Source organism: Scyliorhinus canicula, chromosome 28 (genome assembly GCF_902713615.1).
Source record: "Scyliorhinus canicula chromosome 28, sScyCan1.1, whole genome shotgun sequence".
Classification (NCBI taxonomy): Eukaryota; Metazoa; Chordata; class Chondrichthyes; order Carcharhiniformes; family Scyliorhinidae; genus Scyliorhinus; species Scyliorhinus canicula.
The window spans coordinates 4,815,601-4,842,971 of record NC_052173.1 but is presented as its reverse complement, the minus strand read 5'-3'; the positions used below and the strand labels follow the sequence as shown (position 1 = coordinate 4,842,971).

The window sequence follows — 27,371 nt, the reverse complement described above, 5'->3', positions numbered from 1 at the left end:
TGGAGCTTTGTCAAACGAAACCCCGGCAAACCTCAGCACCATCTGGAGAGGATGGGGAATAACAGAAAGAGGAGGAAAAGTGGGAACAATTACCATCATCAGCCCAGAGAGGAAGGCCACTGCTGATGCGACAGATATTCTTTGTTTCTCGAGCTCCGGGTCTCCTAGGCTTGTTATGTTCCTCCCCATTTGCTGGGGCACCAAGCGCTCAACGATAGAACCAGTCATCAAACTAATCCCAGCAAAAGTACCTAGCAAGAGGGAAATGTATGGTTAACAGAGAGGGCCGGTACCTAACCAGCAGTGATACAAAGCAGATTATATTAGTTCCATATTAGTTAACGTGATGAATGTAAGAAGTAATAGTTTTATCTATTGTATTTTGAAATGAATTGAAATGAAATGAAAATCGCTTATTGTCACGAGTAGGCTTCAATGAAGTTACTGTGAAAAGCCCCTAGTCGCCACATTCCGGCGCCTGTCCGGGGAGGCTGGTACGGGAATCGAACCGTGCTGCTGGCCTGCTTGGTCTGCTTTCAAAGCCAGCCATTTAGCCCAATGAGCTAAACCAGCCCCTTTTATATTTGTGGCAGCAAATATATTGCAAATCCTGGCTTAACTTACAGGCAGACTGTGTGTCTGCTAAAGGTGCAATTAGATGTTGTAAAAGTGAGATAATCATTTATTCCAACCACGTGCTTGTTTACCAAAAGGAGTGAATGGAATATTGTGTATTTTGGATGGTCCCTCGGGTGTAGATAATTAAAGGGATTGTGTTAAAACTTAGGTAAGCCGATCATGGAACCTCTGAATGGGATGGAGCTGATGTAATTAATGGGAGCAGCCACGTGTATAGCAAGCAGTTTAGCTGTAGGATTTTGGTAGCCTGACAAGGACAGCAGGATTTCCAGGTTGTGCTTGATAATAATCTTTTATTAGTGTCACAAGTAGACTTGCTTTAACACTGTACTGAAGTTACTGTGAAAAGCCCCTAGTCGCCACATTCCGGGGCCTGTTCGGGTCACAGAGGGAGAATTCAGAATGTCCAATTCACCTAACCTGCACATCTTTGGACTGTGGGAGGAAACCGGAGCACCCGGAGGAAACTCACACACACACGGGGAGAGCGTGCAGACTCCTCACAGACAGAGATCCAAGCCAGGAATCAAATCTGGGTCCCAGGCCCTGTGAAGCAATAGTGCTAACCACTGTGCTGCCCTTAGCTCGCTCTCTACTTTTCTGAAAGGCAATCTCTACACAATAGTACAGCAAGTATCCCTGAGATTGCTAACTTTATTTGCAAGTGGCTTTTGACTGGCAATGGGATTTGCTTAACTGGAGAGAGAGATGTAAATTAGTTCAAGTGTTTCCTTTTGTTTTAAGAATTGTTGAACTGTTAATTGAAAAACTACTTTTTGTGATGTTAATGTGTTTACTCCTCTGTGAATAATAAAGTTTGTTTAATATAAAAGATCCCTTTGTGTCAACAGAATCATTCCTGGAATGAAGTATCGTTTCCTCACAATTTTATTGTCGGGGTTTCTCGTTTGCTTTACTGATATAAATTGGGGTCTGGTCAGGTATCGTCACATCCAGATTCCATTCACTCCAATGTGTACACATGATGCAATTCCTCGCCTGCCAGTCACACAGGGTGATGTTGAAGTAGGCCCCACCAGCTTACTTTCATACAGGTGACCCTTCCCCGCGATTCTGTCTCGGAACATAAACCTCATCCGTGGTGCAACCTGGGAACAAAGACCCTACCTGTGGACACATGCCGTCCTGTTCCGAAAAGCATGTACAGCACAACAGGGAAGAATGAGGTGTAGAGTCCATAGATTGGGGCCACCGATGTCAAGAGGGCAAAGGCCATTCCTGGTGAGAGATAAAGAGTTAAAAAAAAAGACAATTACACCATTCAGCTCATCCACTTGTTGGGAGGATGTTTAGGGCATACACATTACACTCCCCACACACACTCATCCCAGCCGCACACACACATTACACTCCCCACACACACTCATCCCAGCCGCACACACATTACACTCCCCACACACACTCATCCCAGCCACACACACACATTACACTCCCCACACACACTCATCCCAGCCGCAAACACACATTACACTCCCCACACACACTCATCCCAGCCCCAAACACATTACACTCCCCTCACACACTCATCCCAGCCGCACACACATTACACTCCCCACACACACTCATCCCAGCCCCACACACATTACACTCCCCACACACACACATCCCAGCCTCACACACGCATTACACTCCCCACACACTCATCCCAGCCTCACACACATTACACTCCCCACAGACACTCATCCCAGCCACACACACACATTACACTCCCCACACACATACACTCCCCAGACACACACATCCCAGCCGCACACACACATTACACTCCCCACACACACTCATCCCAGCCTCACACACACATTACACTCCCCACACACACTCATCCCAGCCGCACACACACATTACACTGCCCCCACACACTCATCCCAGCCGCACACATTACACTCCCCACACACACTCATCCCAGCCTCACACACATTACACTCCCCACACACACTCATCCCAGCCACACACACACATTACACTCCCCACACACACTCATCCCAGCCCCACACACACATTACACTCCCCACACACACTCATCCCAGCCCCACACACACATTACACTCCCCACACACACTCATCCCAGCCTCACACACACATTACACTCCCCACACACACTCATCCCAGCCCCACAAACACATTTCACTCCCCACACACACTCATCCCAGCCCCACACACACATTACACTCCCCACACACACTCATCCCAGCCCCACACACACATTACACTCCCCAGACACACTCATCCCAGCCGCACACACACATTACACTCCCCACACACACTCATCCCAGCCTCACACACACATTACACTCCCCACACACACTCATCCCAGCCGCACACACACATTACACTCCCCACACACACTCATCCCAGCCGCACACACATTACACTCCCCGCACACACTCATCCCAGCCGCACACACACATTACACTCCCCACACACACTCATCCCAGCCGCACACACACATTACACTCCCCACACACACACACATCCCAGCCGCGCACACACATTACACTCCCCACACACACTCATCCCAGCCACACACACACATTACACTCCCCACACACACTCATCCCAGCCGCACACACATTACACTCCCCACACACACACATCCCAGCCTCACACACGCATTACACTCCCCACACACTCATCCCAGCCTCACACACATTACACTCCCCACAGACACTCATCCCAGCCACACACACACATTACACTCCCCACACACACTCATCCCAGCCGCACACACACATTACACTCCCCACACACACTCATCCCAGCCGCACACACACATTACACTCCCCACACACACTCATCCCAGGCTCACACACACATTACACTCCCCAGACACACTCATCCCAGCCGCACACACACATTACACTCCCCACACACACTCATCCCAGCCTCACACACACATTACACTCCCCACACACACTCATCCCAGCCGCACACACATTACACTCCCCACACACACTCATCCCAGCCTCACACACATTACACTCCCCACACACACTCATCCCAGCTGCACACACACATTCCACTCCCCACACACACTCATCCCAGCCGCACACATACATTACACTCCCCACACACACGCATCCCAGCCGCACACACACATTACACTCCCCACACACACTCATCCCAGCCGAACACACATTACACTCCCCATACACACTCCCCATACACACTCATCCCAGCCCCACACACACATTACACTCCCCACACACACTCATCCCAGCCCCACACACACATTACACTCCCCAGACACACTCATCCCAGCCGCACACACACATTACACTCCCCACACACACTCATCCCAGCCTCACACACACATTACACTCCCCACACACACTCATCCCAGCCGCACACACACATTACACTCCCCACACACACTCATCCCAGCCGCACACACATTACACTCCCCGCACACACTCATCCCAGCCGCACACACACATTACACTCCCCACACACACTCATCCCAGCCGCACACACACATTACACTCCCCACACACACACACATCCCAGCCGCGCACACACATTACACTCCCCACACACACTCATCCCAGCCACACACACACATTACACTCCCCACACACACTCATCCCAGCCCCACACACACATTACACTCCCCAGACACACTCATCCCAGCCGCACACACACATTACACTCCCCACACACACTCATCCCAGCCTCACACACACATTACACTCCCCACACACACTCATCCCAGCCGCACACACACATTACACTCCCCACACACACTCATCCCAGCCGCACACACATTACACTCCCCGCACACACTCATCCCAGCCGCACACACACATTACACTCCCCACACACACTCATCCCAGCCTCACACACACATTACACTCCCCACACACACTCATCCCACCCGCACACACTCATCCCAGCCGCACACATTACACTCCCCACACACACTCATCCCAGCCTCACACACATTACACTCCCCACACACACTCAGCCCAGCCGCACACACACATTACACTCCCCACACACACTCATCCCAGCCGCACACACACATTACACTCCCCACACACACTCATCCCAGCCGCACACACACATTACACTCCCCACACACACTCATCCCAGCCGCGCACACATATTACACTCCCCACACACACTCATCCCAGCCTCGCACACACATTACACTCTCCACACACACTCATCCCAGCCGCACACACACATTACACACCCCACACACACTCATCCCAGCCGCACACACACATTACACTCCCCACACACACTCATCCCAGGCTCACACACACATTACACTCCCCAGACACACTCATCCCAGCCGCACACACACATTACACTCCCCACACACACTCATCCCAGCCGCACACACATTACACTCCCCACACACACTCATCCCAGCCTCACACACATTACACTCCCCACACACACTCATCCCAGCTGCACACACACATTACACTCCCCACACACACTCATCCCAGCCGCACACACACATTACACTCCCCACACACACGCATCCCAGCCGCACACACACATTACACTCCCCACACACACTCATCCCAGCCGAACACACATTACACTCCCCATACACACTCATCCCAGCCCACACACATTACACTCCCCACACACACTCATCCCTGCCCCACACACATTACACTCCCCACACGCACACATCCCAGCCTCACACACGCATTACACTCCCCACACACTCATCCCAGCCTCACACACATTACACTCCCCAGACACACTCATCCCAGCCGCACACACACATTACACTCCCCACACACACTCATCCCAGCCTCACACACATTACACTCCCCACACACACTCATCCCAGCCGCACACACATTACACTCCCCACACACACTCATCCCAGCCGCACACACATTACACTCCCCACACACACTCATCCCAGCCTCACACACATTACACTCCCCACACACACTCATCCCAGCCGCACACACACATTACACTCCCCACACACACTCATCCCAGCCGCACACACACATTACACTCCCCACACACACTCATCCCAGCCGCACACACACATTACACTCCCCACACACACTCATCCCAGCCGCACACACACATTACACTCCCCACACACACTCATCCCAGCCTCGCACACGCATTACACTCCCCACACACACTCATCCCAGCCACACACACATTACACTCCCCACACACACACATTACACACCCCACACACACTCATCCCAGCCACACACACACATTACACTCCCCACACACACTCATCCCAGCCGCACACACACATTACACTCCCCACACACACTCATCCCAGCCGCACACACACATTACACTCCCCACACACACTCATCCCAGCCTTGCACACGCATTACACTCCCCACACACACTCATCCCAGCCACACACACATTACACTCCCCACACACGCTCATCCCAGCCACACACACACATTACACTCCCCACACACACTCATCCCAGCCTCGCACACACATTACACTCCCCACACACACTCATCCCAGCCCCACACACACATTACACTCCCCACACACACTCATCCCAGCCACACACACACATTACACTCCCCACACACACTCATCCCAGCCGCACATACACATTACACTCCCCACACACACTCATCCCAGCCGCACACACACATTACACTCCCCACATACACTCATCCCAGCCCCACACACACATTACACTCCCCACACACACTCATCACAGCCCCACACACACATTACACTCCCCACACACACTCATCACAGCCCCACACACACATTACACTCCCCACACACACTCATCCCAGACAACAAGATGGCACTGGTTGTTCTGGGGCGCGCCCATCCCGCTGATGGATCAGCTGGGGTAGAGGGCACCGGGGGTGGCGGGGGGGGGGGGGGGGGGGGGGGGGGGGGGTGGCATGGGGGACACCTATACGTCCCCTGGCACTAAGTTCACAGTGGGCAGTGCGCAGTTGCATGGCTACCTTGTCGGCTGCGGCAATGGATTTCCGTGTCTATCCACCCCAACCCCACAACCCACCTCCTGGCCACCCCCCGCTACTCCTCCGCCCCTGGAAGAAGCCCCCCGGCCAGCGGCACAACTGTCAGCAAACTGTGGCGATGTTGGACACTTTCCGTAGCCCCTCTCTTTCCCTCAGCAGCCACGGCGCCTTTAATGATTTTGAAAAGCTCAAGTGAACTTGGCCCATCGGAGGCTGAGAATCACGGAGACTCCGGAGAAAACCGGGTCGGTGCCGCTAATAATATGCCAACAGTGCCCACTCTATGTACGTTCCGGAACGCATTGACGCCGCTGTCGAGGTGACCGCGAATTGTGATTTAGCGTGAAATCGGCGCCCCCTGTGATTTCGGCGTCGTAACCAATTCTTCGCCCAATCCTGCTCAACAAGCCACAAAGTTGTCAGCTGCAAGAAATGGACCTTTGTCGCGCTTTGGAAGGGGCGGCGCATCACGAAAGCGGCAGCCAAACTCGATTTCGGCCTCGGCGACCGGAGCATCCAGCCCATTATTTGTAATAGTCACAAATGTCAATTTTGCTGTAAAAAGAGGCAATGCTGTCAAAGCTTTTCGTCTTATACTCATCCGGTCACCTGGTCACCACATCTGGTCACCACATTATGGGAAGGATGTGGAAGCTTTGGAAAGGGTTCAGAGGAGATTTACTAGGATGTTGCCTGGTATGGAGGGAAGGTCTTACGAGGAAAGGCTCAGGGACTTGAGGTTGTTTTTGTAAGAGAGGAGAAGGCTGAGAGGTGACTTAATAGAGACATATAAGATAGTCAGAGGGTTAGATAGGGTGAACAGTGAGAGTCTTTTTCCTCGGATGGTGATGACCAACATGAGGGGACATAGCTTTAAATTGAGGGGTGATAGATATAGGACAGTTTTAACAGAGGCAGTTTTTTTACTCAGAGAGTAGTAGGGGTGTGGAACGCCCTGCCTGCAATAGTAGTAGACTCGCCAACTTTAAGGGCATTTAAGTGGTCACTGGATAGACATATGGATGAAAATGGAATAGTGTAGGTCAGATAGGCTTCAGATGGTTTCACAGGTCGGCGCAACATCGAGGGCCGAAGGGCCCGTACTGCGATGTAATGTTCTATGTAATGCCAAATTTCATAGGGAAGATTCCAACATTTCAAAAGACCTTCAAAAGGCTCTCAACCCTCCGTTGCTTGCAAATCTCAGAACGTAATGTCAAATGTTGAATGCGATTCCCGCAATTGGACAGCACCTGCTGGACAAACCCAAATGTGCTGAGAATGACACCAACAACCAATTTAAGATTATCATTCAGGGGTGCTGGAATCTGCAAACATTAGCAGGGGCCTGTCATCTGTAGGGAAAAGGAACATGTCCAAGAATTGCAACTTTTTTGAATTAAACAAAAGGGTGGAGGACAACAGCTACCCATGGTCGACTTGCCAGCCAATCAGTATCGTTTCTCCATGTGACATGAAGTGTCCCTTTGTAAATATCATTGTGCCTGTTCTGAAGAGTACAGGATGAAAAACATTGACAGCATGTCTCTCTTTTCTCCCCGAATCTGAATCCTTGCACAAATAGATGTGCAGCGTGGTTCAATTTGAGAAATCAAACATGAGGAAGGAATCTCAGAGTTATAATTTAGGGGAAAGCTTCTTTTGCACCAGGGAAGTAAATGTTGAGACCGCGAAATGCAACAAATGCTCCCAGTCTGTATTGAGTGTGTCGTGTCGTGGGTGAGGAATACTCAGGCGTGGAGAGCATAATGACTGTTTTGGATTCTTCCTTTGATCCCTCTATTTTTGCTGTAACTGGGTAACCGATAAAACAAACCGGCAATGTTGTATTTGAGCAAATTCTAATTCAATGTTTTGCTATTGAATGCTGTGGTAGTATGACTAGAGGCACTACGGTACCTGGGAGTGTGAGCTGCTATTGGTGTAGAAGGCTCGCTGCCCATTGGCCCAAGTGTTGTCCTCTCATTGGTCGAGAGAAAGGTAGCTCCGCCTACAAGGCGGAGTATAAGAACCCGTGTTTCCCAGCAGCCACCGTTCTTTCTGTACTCCTGCTGCTGGGCACACTTCTTGTAGATTAAAGCCTTCGATTTGGACTACTCCTTCGTTTCTGTGTTCATGGATCGCGCATCAAATGCGTTTTCTTTCCTGTGATAACACACTCTTTAATCCAACGACAGAAATCCCAGGCTGCAGAACGGTAGATTGTGACCCAAAAAAAAAGCACTTGTAGACCTGCTTGAAATAAATGAACTCGATGTGGTCCTCCTCCAGCACTGTGTCTGATTGGCAGACACTGTCCCAATTCACTTTCGCCCCATCTCCCACCCCTGCGATCATGTCCCCTGACATGGTCAGGAGTAGCAATTTTGCAGGGCACCATTGCGTCGAGGTTGCAGTCCTCCAAGTCCACCCTAAACTGGACAAATCTCTCATCCTGGAACTCCCTCCCTAACAGCACTGTGGGTGTACCTACCACATGGACTGTAGCGGTTCAAGAAGGCAGCTCAGCCCCACCTTCTCAAGGGGCAATGAGGGATGGACAGTAAATACTGGCCGAACCAGCGAGGCCCACGTCCCACAAAAGAACAAAACCAAAATTAAACCATTCATAAACGAAAGAGAAATATGGCAGACATAGGTGATATCCTTATTTTGCTGTCCTGGATGGTTTCCAAGACTGATTCTATCGGAGGGTAGGTGTGAATTAATAAAATAATAAAGACCAAATGTGTGGGAGGTTGACAATGGGATTTGAAGAGTGAAAGGCCGGAACCCAGCAGTGATGAATCCTTGTCCTGCAATCAGTCCTACACTCCAGCAATGACATAAAGGTGTGTTGGGAAATGAGGGGAAGCCATGTAGCCCGTGCAGTGTCAGGCAACACAGGTCTGCCATGCATCGATTGGCTAACCGAAAATAGCCGCGCGCGTCATCACATTTGCGCTTCCTTTATTCAACACACAGTAATCATTTCCATGCATACAATCATATCATAGAATCGCACAAATTACAGTGCAGAAGAAGGCCATTCGGCCCATCACGTCTGCACCGGCCCTTGGAATTAGCACCCCCCTTAAACCCACACCCATAACAAAGTAACCCCACCCCACAGTTTTGGACACTAAGGGACAATTTAACATGGCCAATCCACCTAACCTGCACATCTTTGGGCAGTAAGGGACAATTTAAAATGGCCAATCCACCTAACCTGCACATCTTTGGACACTAAGGGACAATTTAGCATGGCCAATCCACCTAACCTGCACATCTTTGGACACTAAGGGACAATTTAGCATGGCCAATCCACCTAACCTGCACATCTTTGGACACTAAGGGACAATTTAACATGGCCAATCCACCTAACCTGTACATCTTTGGACACTAAGGGACAATTTAACATGGCCAATCCACCTAACCTGCACATCTTTGGACACTAAGGGACAATTTATCACGGCCAATCCACCTAACCTGCACATCTTTGGACACTAAGGGACAATTTAACATGGAAAATCCACCTAACCTGCACATCTTTGGACACTAAGGGACAATTTAGCATGGCCAATCCACCTAACCTGCACATCTTTGGACACTAAGGGACAATTTAACATGGCCAATCCACCTAACCTGTACATCTTTGGACACTAAGGGACAATTTAACATGGCCAATCCACCTAACCTGCACATCTTTGGACACTAAGGGACAATTTATCACGGCCAATCCACCTAACCTGCACATCTTTGGACACTAAGGGACAATTTAACATGGAAAATCCACCTAACCTGCACATCTTTGGACACTAAGGGGCAATTTAACATGGCCAATCCACCTAACCTACACATCTTTGGACACTAAGGGATCATTTATCACGGCCAATCCACCTAACCTGCACATCTTTGGACACTAAGGGACAATTTAGCATGGCCAATCCACCTAACCTGCACATCTTTGGACACTAAGGGATCATTTATCACGGCCAATCCACCTAACCTGTACATCTTTGGACTGTGGGAGGAAACCGGAGCACCCGGAGGAAACTCACACAGACACGGGGAGAAGGTGCAGACTCCGCACAGACAGTGACCCAAGCCAGGAAACGAACCTGGCACCCTGGGGCTGTGACGTTGTGCTCACCACTGTGCTACCGTGCTACCCCGTACATAGAACATAGAACAGTACAGCACAGAACAGGCCCTTCGGCCCTCAATGTTGTGCCGAGCCATGATCACCCTACTCAAACCCACGTATCCACCCTATACCCGTAACCCAACCATCCCCCCCTTAACCTTACTTTTTAGGACACTAAGGGGCAATTTAGCATGGTCAATCCACCTAACCCGCACATCTTTGGACTGTGGGAGGAAACCGGAGCACCCGGAGGAAACCCACGCACACACGGGGAGGACGTGCAGACTCCACACAGACAGTGACCCAGCCGGGAATCGAACCTGGAACCCTGGAGCTGTGAAGCATTTATGCTAACCTCCATGCGTCAACCGTCCGAAAATATAATCAGATGGGTTTTGTTGTGTTTCACAAGGGTGACCTTTTTACAATCCATAGAATCCCTACAGTGCAGAAGGAGGCCATTCGGCCCATCAAGTCTGCGCCAACCCTCCGAAACAGCACCCTAACCCTCACCCTATCCCTGGAACCATAACTAACTTTTTGATTCTAAGGAACTTAACATGGCCAATCCACCTAACCTGCACATCTTTGGACACTAAGGGACAACAGTAACATGGTCAATCCACCTAACCTGCACATCTTTGGACGCTAAGGGACAATTTAACATGGCCAATCCACCTAACCTGTACATCTTTGGACACTAAGGACAATTTAGCATGGCCAATCCACCTAACCTGTACATCTTTGGACACTAAGGGACAATTTAGCATGGCCAATCCACCTAACCTGCACATCTTTGGGCAGTAAGGGACAATTTAACATGGCTAATCCACCTAACCTGTACATCTTTGGACACTAAGGGACAATTTATCACGGCCAATCCACCTAACCTGCACATCTTTGGACACTAAGGGACAATTTAGCATGGCCAATCCACCTAACCTGCACATCTTTGGACACTAAGGGACAATTTAGCATGGCCAATCCACCTAACCTGCACATCTTTGGACACTAAGGGACAATTTAACATGGCCAATCCACCTAACCTGCACATCTTTGGACTCTAAGGGGCAATTTAACATGGCCAATCCACCTAACCTGCACATCTTTGGACACTAAGGGATCATTTATCACGGCCAATCCACCTAACCTGTACATCTTTGGACTGTGGGAGGAAACCGGAGCACCCGGAGGAAACTCACACAGACACGGGGAGAAGGTGCAGACTCCGCACAGACAGTGACCCAAGCCAGGAAACGAACCTGGCACCCTGGGGCTGTGACGTTGTGCTCACCACTGTGCTACCGTGCTACCCCGTACATAGAACACAGAACAGTACAGCACAGAACAGGCCCTTCGGCCCTCAATGTTGTGCCGAGCCATGATCACCCTACTCAAACCCACGTATCCACCCTATACCCGTAACCCAACCATCCCCCCCTTAACCTTACTTTTTAGGACACTAAGGGGCAATTTAGCATGGTCAATCCACCTAACCCGCACATCTTTGGACTGTGGGAGGAAACCGGAGCACCCGGAGGAAACCCACGCACACACGGGGAGGACGTGCAGACTCCACACAGACAGTGACCCAGCCGGGAATCGAACCTGGAACCCTGGAGCTGTGAAGCATTTATGCTAACCTCCATGCGTCAACCGTCCGAAAATATAATCAGATGGGTTTTGTTGTGTTTCACAAGGGTGACCTTTTTACAATCCATAGAATCCCTACAGTGCAGAAGGAGGCCATTCGGCCCATCAAGTCTGCGCCAACCCTCCGAAACAGCACCCTAACCCTCACCCTATCCCTGGAACCATAACTAACTTTTTGATTCTAAGGAACTTAACATGGCCAATCCACCTAACCTGCACATCTTTGGACACTAAGGGACAACAGTAACATGGTCAACCCACCTAACCTGCACATCTTTGGACGCTAAGGGACAATTTAACATGGCCAATCCACCTAACCTGTACATCTTTGGACACTAAGGGACAATTTATCATGGCCAATCTACCTAACCTGCACATCTTTGGACTGTGGGAGGAAACCGGAGCACCCGGAGGAAACCCACGCACACACGGGGAGGACGTGCAGACTCCACACAGACAGTGACCCAGCGGGGAATCGAACCTGGGGCCCTGGCGCTGTGAGGCAGTAGAGCTAATCACTGTGCTACCCACGGTGATGCAGGAATTCACATCACAATAAAGTCCGCAATGTGGCAGAGCTCGGTAACAGAATTCCACAGGTCACCACTGACAACATCCTGAACAACTGCCTGTTCAACTTCCCCTTAATATTGTCAATGTTGTCTGCCTTCCTCGCACCCCCCCCCCCCCCCCCCCATGCCAAACCCTTGCCAACATTTTATTACAATATCTTCTTCTGAGGTAGTATGGGCCGAGGTTAGAAACAGGAAAGGAGAGGTCACCCTGTTGGGAGTTTTCTATAGGCCACCTAATAGTTCTAGGGATGTAGAGGAAAGGATGGCGAAGATGATTCTGGAAAAGAGCGAAAGTAACAGGGTAGTTGTTATGGGAGACTTTAACTTTCCAAATATTGACTGGAAAAGATATAGTTCGAGTACATTAGATGGGTCGTTCTTTGTACAATGTGTGCAGGAGGGTTTCCTGACACAATATGTTGACAGGCCAACAAGAGGCGAGGCCACATTGGATTTGGTTTTGGGTAATGAACCAGGCCAGGTGTTAGATCTGGAGGTAGGTGAGCACTTTGGAAACAGTGACCACAATTCGGTGACCTTTACGTTAGTGATGGAAAGGGATAAGTATACCCCGCAGGGCAAGAGTTATAGCTGGGGGAAGGGCAATTATGATGCCATTAGACATGACTTAGGAGGTGTTGGTTGGAGAAGTAGGCTGCAAGGGTTGGGCACACTGGATATGTGGAGCTTGTTCAAGGAACAGCTATTGCATGTTCTTGATAAGTACGTACCAGTCAGGCAGGGAGGGAGGGGTCGAGCGAGGGAACCGTGGTTTACCAAAGAAGTGGACTCTCTTGTTAAGAGGAAGAAGGAGGCCTATGTGAAGATGAGGCATGAAGTTTCAGTTGGGGTGCTTGATAGTTACAAGGAAGCGAGGAAGGATCTAAAGAGAGAGCTGAGACGAGCAAGGAGGGGACATGAGAAGTCTTTGGCAGGTAGGATCAAGGAAAACCCAAAAGCTTTCTATAGGTATGTCAGGAATAAAAGAATGACTAGGGTAAGAGTAGGGCCAGTCAAGGACAGTGGTGGGAAGTTGTGTGTGGAGGCTGAGGAGATAAGCGAGATACTAAATGAATACTTTTCGTCAGTATTCACTCAAGAAAAAGATAATATTGTGGAGGAGAATGCTGAGACCCAGGCTATTAGAATAGATGGCATTGAGGTGCGTAGGGAAGAAGTGTTGGCAATTCTGGACAAGGTGAAAATAGATAAGTCCCCGGGGCCGGATGGGATTTATCCTAGGATTCTCTGGGAAGCCAGGGAAGAGATTGCTGAGCCTTTGGCTTTGATTTTTAGGTCATCATTGGCTACAGGAATAGTGCCAGAGTTCTGGAGGATTGCAAATGTGGTCCCTTTGTTCAAGAAGGGGAGTAGAGATAACCCCGGTAACTATAGGCCGGTGAGCCTAACGTCTGTGGTGGGTAAGGTCTTGGAGAGGATTATAAAAGATACGATTTATAATCATCTAGATAGGAATAATATGATTAGGGATAGTCAGCATGGTTTTGTGAAGGGTAGGTCATGCCTCACAAACCTTATCGAGTTCTTTGAGAAGGTGACTGAACAGGTAGACGAGGGTAGAGCAGTTGATGTGGTGTATATGGATTTCAGTAAAGCATTTGATAAGGTTCCCCACGGTCGGCTATTGCAGAAAATACGGAGGCTGGGGATTGAGGGTGATTTAGAGATGTGGATCAGAAATTGGCTAGTTGAAAGAAGACAGAGAGTGGTAGTTGATGGGAAATGTTCAGAATGGAGTTCAGTTACGAGTGGCGTACCACAAGGATCTGTTCTGGGGCCGTTGCTGTTTGTCATTTTTATAAATGACCTAGAGGAGGGAGCAGAAGGATGGGTGAGTAAATTTGCAGACGACACTAAAGTCGGTGGAGTTGTAGACAGTGCGGAAGGATGTTGCAGGTTACAGAGGGACATAGATAAGCTGCAGAGCTGGGCTGAGAGGTGGCAAATGGAGTTTAATGTGGAGAAGGGGCCTCACGGTAGCATGGTGGTTAGCATCAATGCTTCACAGCTCCAGGGTCCCAGGTTCGATTCCCGGCTGGGTCACTGTCTGTGTGGAGTCTGCACGTCCTCCCTGTGTGTGCGTGGGTTTCCTCCGGGTGCTCCGGTTTCCTCCCACAGTCCAAAGATGTGCGGGTTAGGTGGATTGGCCATGCTAAATTGCCCGTAGTGTAAGGGTTATGTGGGTTTAAGTAGGGTGGTCATTCCTCGGCACAACATCGAGGGCTGAAGGGCCTGTTCTGTGCTGTACTGTTCTAAGTGTGAGGTGATTCACTTTGGAAAGAATAACAGGAATGCGGAATATTTGGCTAATGGTAAAATTCTTGGTAGTGTGGATGAGCAGAGGGATCTCGGTGTCCATGTACATAGATCCCTGAAAGTTGCCACTCAGGTTGATAGGGTTGTGAAGAAGGCCTATGGTGTGTTGGCCTTTATTGGTAGAGGGATTGAGTTCCGGAGCCATGAGGTCATGTTGCAGTTGTACAAAACTCTAGTACGGCCGCATTTGGAGTATTGCGTACAGTTCTGGTCGCCTCATTATAGGAAGGACGTGGAAGCTTTGGAACGGGTGCAGAGGAGATTTATCAGGATGTTGCCTGGTATGGAGGGAAAATCTTATGAGGAAAGGCTGATGGACTTGAGGTTGTTTTCGTTAGAGAGAAGAAGGTTAAGAGGTGACTTAATAGAGGCATACAAAATGATCAGAGGGTTAGATAGGGTGGACAGAGAGAGCCTTCTCTGTCTGTGTCTGATGGGGGTGGCTAGCACGAGGGGACATAGCCTTAAATTGAGGGGTAATAGATATAGGACAGAGGTCAGAGGTGGGTTTTTTACGCAAAGAGTGGTGAGGCCGTGGAATGCCCTACCTGCAACAGTAGTGAACTCGCCAACATTGAGGGCATTTAAAAGTTTATTGGATAAGCATATGGATGATAAGGGCATAGTGTAGGTTAGATGGCCTTTAGTTTTTTTTCCATGTCGGTGCAACATCGAGGGCCGAAGGGCCTGTACTGCGCTGTATCGTTCTATGTTCTATCTGTCCTGCCGCATTCACCTGCCTCGTGCTTGTATATCAAGCCAACTGAAAGACATGTTGATTGATCCCTTCCGAGATCAGATTCCGGAGTTGGCCGCGAAGAGAGAAGGAAATATTACCCGGTGATCAAGCTTCCTCCGATTTCCCCTCTCTGCTTCCGAGCAAGTGGCCGATGCCACTCCTGCCCAGCCCCCCCCCACCCGTGTCGACATCTGAAGCTCGGCTCGTGAGGCTCCAAACACGCAGGAAGATTGGCTTCTGAGCTTCATTCCTCCCCGCTCTCCCCCCCCCACCTCCCAATTTAAGGGACAATTTATCATGGCCAACCCATCTAACCTGCACATCTTTGGACACTGAGGGGCAATTTAACATGGCCAACCCATCTAACCTGCACATCTTTGGACACTAAGGGACAATTTAGCATGGTCAATCCACCTAACCTGCACATCTTTGGACACTAAGGGACAATTTAACATGGCCAATCCACCTAACCTGCACATCTTTGGACACTAAGGGGCAATTTAGCATGGCCAATCCACCTAACCTGCACATCTTTGGACACTAAGGGACAATTTAACATGGCCAATCCACCTAACCTGTACATCTTTGGACACTAAGGGACAATTTAGCATGGCCAATCCACCTAACCTGTACATCTTTGGACACTAAGGGACAATTTAACACGGCCAATCCACCTAACAGCACGTCTTTGGACTATGGGAGGAAATCGGAGCACCCGGAGGAAACCCACGCAGACACGGGGAGAACGTGCAGACTCCGCACAGTGTGTTTAAAGAACGAGGGATAATGATTCAAGGTTGTTTACCTTGTGGGATGTGGATTATTCCCACGGTCAGACCTGCGATAATGTCCCCAGTCAGCCATCGCTTGATCTTGTACCGGGGTAACCAGGTGAGGCAAGGCAGGCGCTCTTTGAAGAAACGTGCCCACGTATTCCGCGAGCAGACACAACTCCTCCTGGCCTGCTGCCGCAAGCTGTGCGTCATTTTCTCATCTTCCTTGGGTCTGCTGAAACGCTGTTCGAAGCGATCCTCTGTGTAAACGGGGCGATAGATGGCCACCCCACTCATTCTGCGTCCCTGAGCCTCTCTGCAGAGTCCAAAGGGAGAGAGAGAGAGAGAGAGAGTATGGGCTCCTATTTGTGTAAGCCCGTCAGTCCCTCTCTGCTTTTTCCTGTGACTGTCTCCAGCCTATGGCAACATGGGGAGTGACAAGACATAGACTTCCTGAAGGCGTTTATCATTTATAACATTCCTGGGGAGGAAGGGGGGGTCTAACTCTGCAAGAAGTGCACTGGACGTTTTTAATGAGGCAAAGTGCCTTCCCTTCTCTCGCTCTCTGTACCTGTTGCGAATACCTGGCTTCAGTAAGTTGCATGATGTGGGCGGTGGGCAGATTTAACTGGCCCTGTGACTGACGTTAGGCTGGCTGCAGCCAATTGGAACACATTTCAGCCCCCCCACCACCACCCTGTGCAAGGCAGAGAGTGATGATGGATAAGGTCAGCAGCCAAACTGCGCCTGGTCCACACGAGGGTTGCAACGAGAAATCTTTCACCCCCTGTCTATTGAGCTATGATCTCAGAGTATGTCTTACAGCCGAAACTGGCTGGATAAATGTGGCATGGTTTCCATTGTCCTCGATGGTGGAAATAATGCAGAAAGATTAACCTTTGCACAGTGAGTGCTAATGAGTTCAGTCCTCAGGAATAGAATCGCATTCAACACAGAGGAGTTTCCAGTCTTTGTGCCCGGCCACTGCTGAATGCATTTCTGCTGTATGAATATTCACAAAACTTGTAACATCACATTTTGGAGTTCAAATTTAACCTTATATAAAATCCAATTAAGTTACATTTCTTTCATTACCGTACTATAAGTGCAGTGAAGCACCTCAATTGCAGGTTAGATTTATAAGTAGCACTACATCTGATCTGTTCCCTGTAAGAACACTATGCACGATGCCCTATGCTGCTCTTGCTCATGTATTTGCTTTGTTTGGCCCCTTGTTCCGCACTGTAACCAATCACTGTTTGTCGATGTACCATTTGTTGATTATTCTTGTGTCTACTATGTACAAAGAACAAAGAAAAATTACAGCACAGGAACAGGCCCTTTGGCCCTCCAAGCCTGCGCCGATCCGGATCCTCTTTCTAAAACTGTTGCCTATTTTCTAAGGAGCTGTATCCCTCTGCTCCCTGCCCATTCATGTACTTGTTGAGATACATCTTAAATGATGCTATCGTACCCGCCTCTACCACCTCCGCCGGCAATGTGTTCCAGGCACCCACCACCCTCCGCGTAAAGAACTTTCCACGCATATCTTCCTTAAACTTTTCCCCTCTCACCTTGAACTCATGACCCCTAGTAATTGTCCCAGAGCACCGCTGCCAAGACTTCTCCAGTATCGTTCACCTGCAGGTAATTCTGCATGCATTTCCTCAGCCTCTCACACACCGCCTCGTCCGCGAGTAATCCAACTTCCAGCCTCCATGGTGGGCGCTGAAAGCTGTCCTTACAAAACTGCAGGTCTACCCAGTGCGGAGCATGGTCCGATATGGCAATTGCCGAGTATTCTGCCCCCACCATTCCGGCCAGCAGGTCCCTACTCACCACAAGGTAGTCTATTCGGGAATACACCTTGTGGACGTGGTAGTAGTACGGACTGTGTACGTTCCCTCGGCCGCAGAAAAATACTTTTCTCTGTACTTCGGTACATGTGACAATAAATTAAATCAAATCAAATCGTACCAACAGAAGAAATAGAAGGAGTAGACCATTCGGGCCATAGAGCTTGTTAGCCCATTCAACACACTCATCACTGATCCTGGACTTTGACTCCATTTTCCAGCTCGCTTCTCATATCCCATGATTCTCTGCGAGACCAAGGGCTGGATTCTCCAATAATGGGGCTGTGTCCCCACGCCAACGTCAAAACGCCCATTAACCAGACAGTAGCAACAGAATTTAAGCCCCCGTGGAATGTTTCAAATTCAGCTATCTCTGTGAATCCAGTTTCCCTCTTCTGGTTAGCCTTCTGAAACGTTCCAACAGTGTCCTCCCAGTATTCTCCCAGTTTACTGCAGTCCAGTATTCACCAGATGGAAAGGAATTGGGGAAGTCACTGTCAAACCATGGCTCACGGTTCAAAAGGAATAATGTCAGACTGCCACTGCAGAAAGGGTTCCCAGTATCGAGGGTCCCGTTTAACTTGACCCCAAAAGTGGAACCTGCCAGTTGCCTTGGACCTGACCCTTGACCTTTGCTCATGGGTCAGAAAATGGGGTGGGTTCCGGTGTCAAACCCGGCTTTTCCTGCCCCATGGAGAAGCCAAGGATTTTCTTCCTGCTCCCTGAGGGGACATGCCATTCTGGCCAAAGAACCGCAGGAGCCTATAGAAGTAACTGCCGTGCGCTCGATCGATTGTTGATGGAAGAGTGATTGGCTTCGGGTTCCACTCCCGTATCTGAGTCCACTTGCGTTATGTTGGCCTATTTTATAACGGGGGGGGGGCCCTGACGGTGGAGCGGGCAGAATTACTGACTGAAGATGTCGTCAATCCTGTAAAAGGTGCAGCACAGTAGGTGACCCATTGCCTCTGTTTCGGTGACAACTCTTTTACATGGAGTGGACTCCTTGATTCCATTGATCTTTCTCCCACGTCCCATTTCACTCCTAGATGACACTAGCCTCTACCTCAATCACCATCTGTGACAAAGCTTTCCATGTCCCAACAGCCAGTGTGAATAAAATTCTTCCAATCCCCCCCCCCCCTTCAATCTGCTGAGAGCACGGCTTCTCCGCCTTCTTATTTGTTACTTGCCACCCAATGGGACCAATATTTTAATGCCTATTGTCAGTTTGATCCCAAGCCAGGTGGCGAAATATGAAATTGAACACAAATCCTTTTCTTGATAGTTGGCTTATTTGCAGAATGCAGCATTACATAGATCTAGCAGCTGTCTCCCTTTACAAGTGCTCGAGGTAGAGCTGGGCTGAGAGGTGGCAGATGGAGTTTAATGCGGAAAAGTGTGAGGTGGTTCACTTTGGAAGGAGTAACAGGAATGCAGAGTACTGGACTAATGGCAAGATTCTTGGTAGTGTAGATGAACAGAGAGATCTCGGCATCCAGGTACATAAATCCCTGAAAGTTGCCACCCAGTTTAATAGGGCTGTTAAGAAGGCATATGGTGTGCTAGCCTTTATCAGTAGGGGGATTGAGTTTCGGAGCCACAAGGTCATGCTGCAGCTGTACATAACTCTGGTGCGGCCGCTCCTGGAGTACTGCGTGCAGTTCTGGTCACCACATTATAGGAAGGATGTGGAAGCTTTGGAAAGGGTTCAGAGGAGATTTACTAGGATGTTGCCTGGTATGGAGGGAAGGTCTTACGAGGAAAGGCTCAGGGACTTGAGGTTGTTTTCGTTAGAGAGGAGAAGGCTGAGAGGTGACTTAATAGAGACATATAAGATAGTCAGAGGGTTAGATAGGGTGGACAGTGAGAGTCTCTTTCCTTGGATGGTGATGACCAACACGAGGGGACATAGCTTTAAATTGAGGGGTGGTAGTTATAGGACAGATGTCAGAGGCAGTTTCTTTACTCAGAGAGTAGTAGGGGTGTGGAACGCCCTGCCTGCAACAGTAGTAGACTCGCCAACTTTAAGGGCATTTAAGTGGTCACTGGATAGACATATGGATGAAAATGGAATAGTGTAGGTCAGATAGGCTTAAGATGGTTTCACAGGTCGGCGCAACATCGAGGGCCGAAGGGCCCGTACTGCGCTGTAATGTTCTATTCTTCTATGTACTTAATTAAGCAATGGACCTGTGTATCTGAACAATGGAACTAACATACCATTAATGGCATTGTGCTCAGTTCCTTGCATTCCATCTTCAGGAAGGGGTGCAGACATTGGGATGAGGGTCAGTGATGGAGGCTCCCTCATCAGCTCCTGATCCCCCCCCCCCCCCCCCCCCCCCCCCCCCCCCGTACATGTTGCTAACCTGTCTTCATAGATACACCGGGCTCCTTCAGCTACCGTCTTGCTTCCTGGCTGAACAAACATTCCCACGGATGGGTTTCCAGGTGCAATTATCATCTTTCTTATTGTTCTCAGGAACAGACCTTACTTATCTCATTCATTCTTGGAAAGAGCACTCCATAGACCCACCCAACCTCCTTCCTGTGTATGGCTTTCGGGAACTAAAGCAAGGGTTTGAGATCTACGGGCCCACCTTGGCCATCGTCCCTTTCAGCTGCATTTCTGTTCTGCGAATCGGCCCTTCCCTGAGTAACTGGGGAACCAGATGCCCAATTGACTCACGCAGGGACAATGCCAAGTAGAACAAAGAACAAAGAACAAAGAAAATTACAGCACAGGAACAGGCCCTTCGGCCCTCCCAGCCTGCGCCAATCCAGATCCTTTATCTAAACCTGTCGCCTATTTTCCAAGGTCTACTTCCCTCTGTTCCCCGCCCGTTCATATATCTGTCTAGATGCCTCTTAAATGATGCTATCATGCCCGCCTCTACCACCTCCGCTGGCAAAGCGTTCCAGGCACCCACCACCCTTTGCGTAAAAAACTTTCCACGCACATCTCCCTTAAACTTTCCCCCTCTCACCTTGAAATTGTGACCCCCTTGTAATTGACACCCCCACTCTTGGGAAAAGCTTGTTGTTATCCACTCTGTCCATACCTCTCATAATTTTGTAGACCTCAATCAGGTCCCCCCTCAACCTCTGTCTTTCCAACAAAAACAATCCTAATCTACTCAACCTTTCTTCATAGCTAGCACCCTCCATACCAGACAACATCCTGGTGAACTTCCTCTGCACCCTCTCTAAAGCATCCACATCCTTCTGGTAATGTGGCGACCAGAACTGCATGCAGTATTCCAAATGTGGCCTAACCAAAGTCCTTTTTAACTGTAATATGACCTGCCGACTCTTGTACTCAATACCCCGTCCGATGAAAGCAAGCATGCTGTATGCCTTCTTGACCACTCTATCGACCTGCATTGCCACCTTCAGGGTACAATGGACCTGAACTCCCAGATCTCTCTGTACATCAATTTTCCCCAGGACTCTTCCATTGACCGTATATTCTGCTCCTGAATTAGATCTTCCAAAATGTATCACCTCGCATTTATCATAGAATTTATCATAGAATTTACAGTGCAGAAGGAGGCCATTCAGCCCATCGAGTCTGCACCGGCTCTTGGAAAGAGCACCCTACCCAAGGTCAATACCTCCACCCTATCCCCATAACCCAGTAACCCCACCCAACACTAAGGGCAATTTTGAATACTAAGGGCAATTTATCATGGCCAATCCACCTAACCTGCACATCTTTGGACTGTGGGAGGAAACCGGAGCACCCGGAGGAAACCCACGCACACACGGGGAGGATGTGCAGACTCCGCACAGACAGTGACCCAAGCCGGAATAGAACCTGGGACCTTGGAGCTGTGAAGCAATTGTGCTAACCACTATGCTACCGTGCTGCCCTACTATTCTCTGACAGTCCCCCTCGCTTTCTGCAACTCCACCAATCTTAGTATCATCTGCAAACTTGCAGATGACCTACAAAAGTAGGTCAATAGTTTTCTCATTGGGCAGGCCGGGAAATTGCAGATCCGTGATTGCCTTGACCTCCGCATCGCACTATTGCTGCTCCCTGTTTGGGAGTGATCATTCGTGGAAAAAGCTCACGGGATTCTGGCCCTCCTCATTTTTGCACTGACTGGTGGCGCAAAGAAAGAGAGAAAGATTTACACGCACACAACGCTTTGCGTGGCCGCAAAATGTCCACTACCGCTTTGCAGTGAATGACGCAGTTTTTGAAGTCCTGAAATAATGTAGGCGGTGCGGCGGCCAATCTGTGCACAGGAAGATCCCACAAACAGCACATTTGCCAGCAGGATGCTGATTGAGGGAATAATTGTTTGTCAGGACACCGCGGAGAGCTCCACTTTGAACTCTGTCAACCTGAGGGGTTGACAGGGCCTCAGCTTAATGGTTCATCCGAAAGATAGCACCTCTGGCAGTGCAGCCTTCCCTCAGTTTTGGTTTGAAGTCTCTGCTGTGGGGCTCGAACACATGGCCTAAGGCTAGAACAGCGAGGGTTCTCTTACTGCACAGTGAGTTGAAAAACGTGCTTAATTCGTTATCAATTTTGTCATTCCTTTGTTTATCTGGGGAACACGAGGGAAGGTGATTGAGGTTTCGGGGGATAGGCTGGGGGAACAAGAGGGAAGTTCGGAGGTCACTGGGCCGTAAGAAGACGGTTAAGGATTGAACTTTGTGTATTTATGGGATTCCGTCCCGAACTGCCATCCGTAATGTATGACGCTGGGCGGGAAACGGCTCTAAAGTGACCGTTAATTGGCCACTCAATTGGGGCAAGGGTGGGTACCCCATATGAGGCGCTGCCCCAGTGCAAACATGTGCACTCTACAACTCCCTCCTCACTCGCCTCCCGCCAACTTGCGGGGGATGGGGTAGGGGGGTGATGAACCATCAATTGAACGCGAGACGAGTTGCTGTACAAAAGTTAGGCTTTAATAAGCTAGAAGTTAGCCCTGCGGTCGACTACAGTAAATGGCCGACCGCCGGGCATTCTGACTATTTATACCTCGGCATGGAGGCATGGTTAACTCAGCCTCTCGACCAATCGGAGAGCCGTCACATGACTGGTCTCAACCAATCGGTCGAGAGGCACATGACCGACCAGGGCCAATGGTAAGCCAAGATCCCACGGGCGAAACCCACTTCGAAGTCGGAATAGGCAAGAAGTGAATTCCGAGGAAGAGATCGGGACAACCGGCCAAAAGCTTAAGGGAAGAGATGGGTTGTGAGGTGGAAGGGTAGCTGGGCCCCAAGGGTAGTTTGAGTCCCAAGTGAGATGGCATGAATATAAGATTGTCACTCATAAAGCGAATCGGGAACGCCTTTGCCCGGAGAATGGGGAGATTGTGGAATTTGTTCCCACAGAGAGTAGCTGATGTAAATAACAGATGAATTTCAAAGGAAGTCCGATAAACACAAATGAGGTAGAAAGGGATAAAAGGTTAGGCTGACCCGAGAGCACTCAAAACAGAAAAGTGCTTCATTCTCCAAGTTAATGCCCACCGCCCATTCCCAAGAAGGCACCATTTGAAGGGGCGAATGCGTTCTCCAAGCGACACAGGGGTTAGCAAAGGGGCAGAATCATGAGCACAATCAGGCACAAGCTACTCCCGATTTCCCATCCATTTAATGAGGGTCCGGTCCACGTTTTGGACATGCCCAACAGAGGCTGGTAGACTCAATTCCTGGGCCAAATATGCCACGCCCGAGTGACGCAGGAAAGGGGCCGCATGCCAGCTGCCCTCACATGGACGATTCACCTGGGCAAGCAGGCCAAATGTTGGCGAGCGCCTGTCACCATCTTATTTCCTGTTTGGTTTCCAACATAATAAACAAGATCACGCTCAGATTGACAGTTTACGAATAAATTCAATGCCATTCAATTAAATGCATTCAACCTGGATTGTTTTTCTAAATGACCCATTATATCAGTCTAATGATTCTTGTGTGTTTCCTTCTGTTCCTTTGATGTTATGAGTCATTGACTGATATACGACTGCAGGTCTGGAAGGTCTCAGTACTTGGTTTCAGAGCAGCCTGGAAGGATGATGTCATAGTTTCGTGGTTTACGTGACCTGGACCTTCACAAAAGGTTCGTGAAAGCAAAACGTTGATTGTGCTTCAACATCCTCTGAACAATCTGAAACACACTCACCTGCCGCCAGTCACGATTAACCGATTCCACCCTTGCAAGCCAGGAGTCCACCTACCCATTGCCAACCGGGTTGGCATGAGAGCACAGGCCTACCAGCTAGGCCTCTTTCCTCAAACTAGTTGGTCAGAGCTGCGTGAGAGGAACCTGGCAAGGTCCCCACCTTTCCCCAATTTTAAATTGCTATTTATTTACGCTGGCTAGATCAGTGTTTATTGTCCATCCCTAATTGCCCCTTGAGAAGGTGGGGGTGAGCCGCCTTCTTGAACCGCTGCAGTCCGTGTGGTGTAGGTACACCCACAGTGCTGTTAGGGCGAGAGTTCCAGGATGTTGCCCCAGCGACAGTGAAGGAACGGCCGATATATTTCCAAGTCAGGATGGTGAGTGACTTGGAGGGGAACCTCCAGGTGGTGGGGTTCCCAGGTATCCCAGGACTGGGGAGGCTGTTGCATAATGGTATTGTCTCTGGATTAGTAACCCAGCGACCCAGGGTAATGCTCGGGGGACCCACCAATACAGATGGAGACAATGGGCCTCTGGGTTGGTCCATGGCTACGTTTGGCAAGGTTCTGCAGTATTGCTGACTAGGGCACTCTCCCCCTCTTACCACCTACGTCGGCATGTCTGCATCGACATAGCGAGCATCCTATCCGGCTGTATCACAGGTTGGTATGGCAACTGCTCGGTCCAAGATCGCAAGAAACTGCAGAGTGTGGTGAACTCAGCCCAATGCATCACACAAGCTTTCCACCCGCACATTGAGTCTGTCTCCACCTCCCGCTGCCTCAGGAAGGCAGACAGCTTTGTCAGAGACCCCTCCCACCCAGGCTTTGCCTTCTTCCAGACCCTTCCATCAGACATCGGAACACCTTCTTCCCCACAGCTACTAGACTCCTCAACGACTCCCCCTCGGACTGATCTGTTCCCTGTAAGAACACTATTCACGACGCTCTATGCTGCTCTTGCTCATGTATTTGCTTTGTTTGGCCCCTTGTTCCACACTGTAACCGATCACTATTTGTCGATGTACCATTTATCAATGTACTCTGTTGATTATTCTTTTGTCTACTATGTACGTACTGTGTACGTTCCCTCGGCCGCAGAAAAATACTTTTCACTTTACTTCGGTACATGTGACAATAAATCAAATCAAATCAAATCAAAGTGGGGGGTGATTGCCTGGACTAGCAATCCAGACATGCAAAATAATGCTGTGGGAACACAGGTTCGAATCCCACCAGTGCAAATGGAGAAATATGAATTCACTAAAAATCTGGAATTAAATGTCTAAAGATGACCATGGAACCATTGTCGCTTGTCGTAAAAACCCATCTGGTTCACAATGCCTCTTTCGGATGGGAACTCTGTTGACTCCAGACCCACAGCAATGTGGTTGGCTCTTAAATACCCTGAGGGATGGGCAGCAAATGCTGACGCAGCCAACGGTGCCCACATCCCATGGACGAATGAAGAAAAATCTGCGAAATGCAGCTAAATCTACATAAAACATTAGCTTGGTCCCAGCTGGATGTTATATTCAATTCTGGGCACTACACTCAGGAGGGAGATTTATAGAGGTGAGGGAATACTGTGATGTATGTATGAATTTCAGATATATTATAGATATTTGGTGCAATAAGGGTTAACAACCTGGGTTAGTGTGTGTTTGACTGCTGCTGTCATGCTTTTAATGAATCCTGGTTTGAAAGGTGCAATTAAAGCATCGTAAAAGCTTGGGCGAAAGAAATTTTGTTTGTATTAAGGGGGTTTCCTGTGGAGTCGATTCAATACATTTTTTGTCAGCTTGGCAAGGTGATGTGACCAATGGGGTGAGCTAAGGTACCTGGCATTTGTCCGAAACGCATGTTTAGTTGAGTATTACCCCAGATGGGTTTTTAGGACAATCGACAATGGACTAACTCAGATTGCCAGGCCCTGTCAATGGCTCCTGCTGATTGGGCTGTCTTTGGAACATTCCTCCCTCTATGGGACTGTGTTTCAAGTGTTAGCTTTGTTTTGAACACAGAGCTGGAGGAAGCTCTTTGCGTTTATCGCTCTGAAATGTTGAAACCTCTCTGTGACACCCAGACTGTCACTGTTCTTTCCTCAGTAAGGCTAGGGGTTATTCTGGGGACACGAGAAACCAATTAAGTTTAAAACCCAGGCTGGAGCTGGGCTGAGGTGGAAAGAAAGTCTTCAGGAAAACAGGTCTGAGGCTGATCCTTTGTGTGAGGGCCCAGGTTAATAAAAGTTAAAGTGGCACTCCAGAGAAAATCCTATTGTCTGGGAGTACTGACCGAATGCTGCAACCAGGAGATCGTCGCTAACACTACATCAGTGGCTTCAATCACTCAGCATCCTGGGAGGAAGGTCTGCTTGCCTACAGCAGATCATTGGGTGCATAGTGCACACAAGGACACATACATGTTGCATAACCCCACTCTCAAGTGGGTGACATCACAAACTTCTGTTATGTTTCAAAGGTTTTCAAAACAGGTTTTTAAAAAACATCTCCAATTT

The 27,371-nt window shown here is 49.4% G+C and overlaps 1 protein-coding gene across 3 annotated transcripts in view; it reads right to left on the bottom strand.

Annotated features, from left to right (window-relative positions):
- Window positions 1–27,371, bottom strand: part of slc26a10 (solute carrier family 26 member 10) — a 127,800-nt gene that overhangs the window by 98,354 nt on the left and 2,075 nt on the right. For 2 of the 3 annotated variants that reach the window (XM_038786695.1, XM_038786696.1), the window contains exons 2-3: window positions 1,768–1,878; window positions 94–251 (exon numbers count right to left, since the gene is read on the bottom strand). In XM_038786695.1, coding sequence (XP_038642623.1) covers window positions 94–251; window positions 1,768–1,876 — 267 coding nt within the window. In that variant the 5' untranslated portion in view covers window positions 1,877–1,878. Of the gene's footprint in view, window positions 1–93; window positions 252–1,767; window positions 1,879–16,879; window positions 17,145–27,371 lie in introns of those variants that run through there. The other variant, XM_038786694.1, reaches the window with a different exon arrangement.